The sequence below is a fragment of the Orycteropus afer genome, unplaced genomic scaffold, assembly GCF_000298275.1.
Source record: "Orycteropus afer afer isolate SDZICR_OR568_19922 unplaced genomic scaffold, OryAfe1.0 scaffold00128, whole genome shotgun sequence".
Classification (NCBI taxonomy): domain Eukaryota; kingdom Metazoa; phylum Chordata; class Mammalia; order Tubulidentata; family Orycteropodidae; genus Orycteropus; species Orycteropus afer.
The window spans coordinates 6,879,799-6,884,874 of record NW_006921715.1 but is presented as its reverse complement, the minus strand read 5'-3'; the positions used below and the strand labels follow the sequence as shown (position 1 = coordinate 6,884,874).

Here is a 5,076-nt window from a genome sequence, read left to right as displayed (position 1 = left end):
ATCACCGAGGCCTCTGCTCACACACACGTCTGCAGAGACCGTCCCCCACTGACCATCCTCCTCCCCTGCTTCCGTCTCCCACACACCATCCATCCCCACCTCAGACACCACGTTCGACATGCTGCTGTCTGTGTCCCTGCTGGAACGGAGCTGTCACGAGGACAGGGATGCTGTCCTAGTCCTCATGCTCCAGCATCGAGAAGAGGACTGGCCTGTGCTTAGCTTCGAATACAAATAAACAGAAGAAAATCCCACACAACAGCCGAGAACACACACGTGGAAGGCTGGCTACTGCACAGCTCCTCGCGCTAACAGCTGACCATCAGAACTCCACACCCTCTGTGCCCACAAGGTGTGACCACCTCGGAGCAATGTGCCCCCAAGGTTCATTCCACATGATGAGGAAGTAGGCAACAGGAAGTGGGGAAACCATGAGTCCACTTCCAAAACCAGGAGGAGACACGGAGGGGAGGGTGAAGAGTGGTCCTGCCACGAGGAGGAGCTGCAGCTTACCGTATTTGACATCCGGGACAGTCACAGAGCTCTCCGCAATGTTGGTGGACAGAATAATCTACCAAACACCAAAGAAAAGAATCTGACGTTAGCCTCACGCTCCAGACATCAAAGCAAACGTTCACAAGACCCTGAACTTGAAAATGACTTTACACCTTCATGTGAATACTAGACTCGGATTTTGAAATCAACCACTTTTCTGTTTTGGTCACAGCTTGGGGGGAAGAGGGTTCCCAGACTAGGAAGAGGAAGGAGAATGGATGTCCAAGGAGGAGGGAGAGGCAGAGGGAGAGAGCTGTCCCCAGTGGAGTAAGGCGGCATGGCCGCAAGCCTAGGGCTGCTGGCCGTCTCACGCAGCTCTGGGAAGTGGTAACAGGACATCCTTGGAGATAAAAATATCCTTCCAAATCAGGACCAAGAATGTGGTTCCTACTCAATGTCACCTGAGGGCCCCGGGCCAGAAGAGTCCCAAAGTGTGAGGTGTGCCGGACAGGAAAAGGCCCTGAAATCCATGAGCTGCAACACCCCAGACTTGGGGAAGTAAGAACTTGAGCTGGGAGCAAAGTTCCTGACAAAATAAGGAGGCACTCCAGGGCCACTCCAAGGCCACACCATGGCTATGGCACTCACTGTAGGAGGCAGGAAGCTCACACTTCCATCACCAGTGTCTCTGAGGCCACCTCAGCTGCCCAGAATTTGCCTTCCCCAAGTTCCTACCTTTCTGTACCCAGGAACTGGGCTTAAAAATACATTATTCTGTTCTTCCAAGGTCACACTTGAGTGGAGCGGGTAGATCTGTAATCTAAGAAACAAAGTCCTAAAATTAAATATTTACAAAGGGCAGACATACACGAGAGCCTCACCTCACCAGAGTCAGGGAGGACTCACTGAGGTATCTAAAATTATTTAAGGCAGAAACAATGTAGCAGTTTACAGGTAATATGGATGTCTTATTTTATGCACACCTTTTGTGAACCATATTTGTGAGAAGTTCGTGCATGTAGTTTATTTCACCCAGACCTAGGGAAGAAAAAAAATTATATTTATTACTAAAAAAACAACTTTTAAATTAAGATGAATTTTTTTTTCCCAAAGAAAGCCCTACTAATTCATTTTGACGTTATCCTTTTCATCTAAATACATCAAAATTTTAAGTAAAAATGCACAGCGACTGTTTTGGTTAGCTCTGTGCTGCTCTGACAGAAACATACCACAAATGGGATGGCTTTAACAAACAGGAGTTTATTGTCTTACAATTTGGAGGCTAGAAGTCCAAATTCCAAGTGCCAGGCTCTAGAGGCTGGGTGAAAGCCCCTCAACCTTGGGCTTCAGCTCTGTCTCTTGCTCCCATCCCACTGAAGCTGGAGACTTCTCTTCACTCAGGCAGCTGCTGGCTGCTGAGGCTAACACACCCAAGGTCAAAAGTAAAAAGGCACAGTCCCAATGTTACCAAACCACACTCCAGGCTGCTCATTCCAGTCCATTAAAAGTCCCAAGATTGGCAGAGCATGGCAGGCTGCTGAACAACTTGGCTACATGCAGGGTTCAAACATGCCATAAGCTAGAGACCAATCCCAAAGCTGCTTCTTATATACAAGAAGCAGACCACATCCCTAAAGCAGCTACTCAGCTGCTCGTGGCAAATTCCACCATGGAGTTGATTACCAGTCTCATAGTGGGGAGGAACACCACAGCTGCCCAGCCACCCAACCAGGTCCAGCCACACTGACCACAACCTTAACTACCACAAATGACACAGACTAATTCTAAAATATAATACAAAAAAAAAAAAAAGTTTTTCTTCTAGAATTTCCTTTCCATTACAGTGACTGCCTGTGGGTGTTGACACTATGTTGTTAGGCACCACTGTGTTGGTTCTGATTCAGAACAACCTCATGTGCACAACAGAAAGAAACACCAGCCGGTCCTGCACCGTCCTCACAATCCTTGCTATAGCTGAGCCCATCACTGCTGCTACGGCATCAATCCATCTCGTTGAGGGCCTTCCCCTTTTCTCTGACCCTCCACTTACAAAGCATGACATGCTCTTCCAGGAAACAGTCCCTTCTGACAGCATGACCAAAGCACAGGAGAAAATATCTGGCCATTCTCACTTCCAAGGAGCATTCTGGTTGAATTCTTCAAAGACAGATTTGTTTGTTCTTCTAGCACTTCATGGTGTTTTCAATTTATTCTGCCAACACCACAATCCAAATGCATCACTTCTCCCATTGTCTTCCCTATCACTGTCAAGCTCTCACAGGCATATGAGGTGACAGAAAATACCACAGCTGGGGTCAGGCGCATCTTAGTCTTCAAAGTGACATCTTTACTTTCCAACATTTTATAGAGGTCCTTTGCAGATTTTCACTGTGCAATACAAGATCTGACTTCCTGACCACTGCTTCCTTGGGTGCTGATTGTAGATCCAAGTAAAATGGAACCCTTCACAACGGCAATGTTTCCTCCACTTACCGTGATGCTGCTCACTGGTCCAGTTATAAGGACTTTAGTTTTCTTCACGTTGAGGTGTAATCCATACTGCAAACTGCAATCTTTAATCTTCATCAGTAAGGGCTTCAAGTCATCTTTGTTTTCAGGAAGCAAGGAAGTGTCATCTGCATATTGTAGGTTGTTAATGACTCTTCCTCCAATCCTGATGCCACATTCTTCTTAATATAGTCCAGCTTCTTGGATCATTTGTTCAGCATACAGATTGAATAAGTATGGTGAAAGGGTACAACATCAGCACACTCCTTTCCTGATTTTAAACCACGCAGTATCCTCTTGTTCTATATGAACGACAGCCTCCCGGTCTATGTACAGGTTCCTCATGAGCACATTAAGAGTTCTGGTATTACCATTCTTTGCAATGTAATCCATAATTTGCTATAATCCACACAGTCAAATTCCTGTGCACAATCAATAAAACACAAGTAAACATTTCCTGGTACTCTCTGCTTTCAACCAAGATCCATCTGACATCAGCAATGATATCTCTCATTCCATGTCCTCTTCTGAATTCAGCTTGCAAATTTGTAAGTTCCCTGTCAATATAGTGCTCCCACCATTTTTGAATTATCTTCAGCAAAATTTTACTTGCCTGTGATATTAATGATACTGTTCAATAATTCTGCATTCTGTTGGATCACCTTTCTTTGGAATGAGCACAGTCAGCTGGCCAGGTGGCTGTCTTCCAAATCTCTTGGCACCTCCAGCACAGCACCCATTTGTTGAAACATTTCAACAGGTATGCCATCAATTCCTGGAGACTTGTTTTTTGATAATTCCTTCGATACCATCGGTTCTTAATCATATGCTACCTCCTGAAATGGTTGAACATCGACTAATTCTTTCGATACAGTGACTGTGTATTCCTTCCATTTTCTCCTGATAATTTCTATATCATTCAATGTTTCGCCCATAGACTCTTTCAATGTTGCAACTCAAGGCTTAAATTTTGTCTTAAATTCTTTCAGCCTCAGAAATGCCAAGCATGTTCTTCCCTTTTGGCCTTCTAACTCCAGATCTTTTCACATTTCTTTATAATACTTTACTTTGTCCTCTGGAGCTGTTCTTTGAAATCTTCTGTTCAGTTCTTTAATTTCATCGTTTTTTCCATGCACTTTGGCTACTCCCTATTTAGGAGGAAGTTGCAGAATGTTATCTGACATCCATGTTGGTCTTTTTTTCCTGTCTTTTTAATGACCTTTTGTTTTTTTTCATGCATGATGTTAGTGATATCATCCCATAATTCATCTGGTCTTTGGTCACTGGTGTTCAGTGTGTCAAATCTATTCTTCAGATGTCTCTAAATTCACGTGGGATATCATCAAGATTGTATTTTGACTTTCATGGACTCATTTTAATTTTCTTCAGTTTCAACTTAAACTTACGTATGAGCAACTGATGGTCTGTTCCACCATCACCTCCTAGTCTTGTTCTGACTGATGATATTGAGCTTCTCCACCACGTCTTCCCCAAGATGTAGTCAGTTTGATTCCTGTGTATTCCATGTGGCAAGGTCTATGTGTGTAGCCATCGTTTATGTTGTTGAAGAAAGGTGCCTGGTTCCCTACTGGTGCTCTTACAAGAATACACCACAAATGAGATGCCTGAACAGGAGTTTACTCTCTTACAGTTTGGAGGCTTTAAGTCCGAGTTCCAAATGCCAGGTTCCAGGGGCTGGGCTTCAGCTCTGCCGCCTGCTCCCGGCCCACTGGAGCTGGAGGCTTTTCTTCACTCAGACAGCTGCTGGCTGCTGAGGCTGACAAACTGAAGGCTGACAAATAAAAAGGGACAGTCTCAATGTTATCACACCACACACCAGCCATTAATTCAAGTCCACTGAAAGTCCCAAGGTCAGCAGAGCATGGCAGGCTGCTGAACGATACATGCAAGATCCAAGTGTACCATAAACTAGAGACCATTCCCCAAGGCCTCTTCTTATATAAAGGAAGCAGACTACATCCGTAAGTCTAGTCAGCTAGCCAGCTGCTCACAATAGATTCCCCCATGGAGTTGGTTACCAGTCTCATCATGGGGAATACTACATCCAGCTGC

The 5,076-nt window shown here is 44.8% G+C and overlaps 1 protein-coding gene across 1 annotated transcript in view; it reads right to left on the bottom strand.

Annotated features, from left to right (window-relative positions):
* TDRD9 (tudor domain containing 9) overlaps nt 1–5,076 on the bottom strand; it is a 145,201-nt gene that overhangs the window by 79,062 nt on the left and 61,063 nt on the right. The window contains exons 11-13 of the mRNA XM_007944622.1: nt 1,479–1,533; nt 1,231–1,315; nt 431–571 (exon numbers count right to left, since the gene is read on the bottom strand). Coding sequence (XP_007942813.1) covers nt 431–571; nt 1,231–1,315; nt 1,479–1,533 — 281 coding nt within the window. The remainder of the gene's footprint in view (nt 1–430; nt 572–1,230; nt 1,316–1,478; nt 1,534–5,076) is intronic.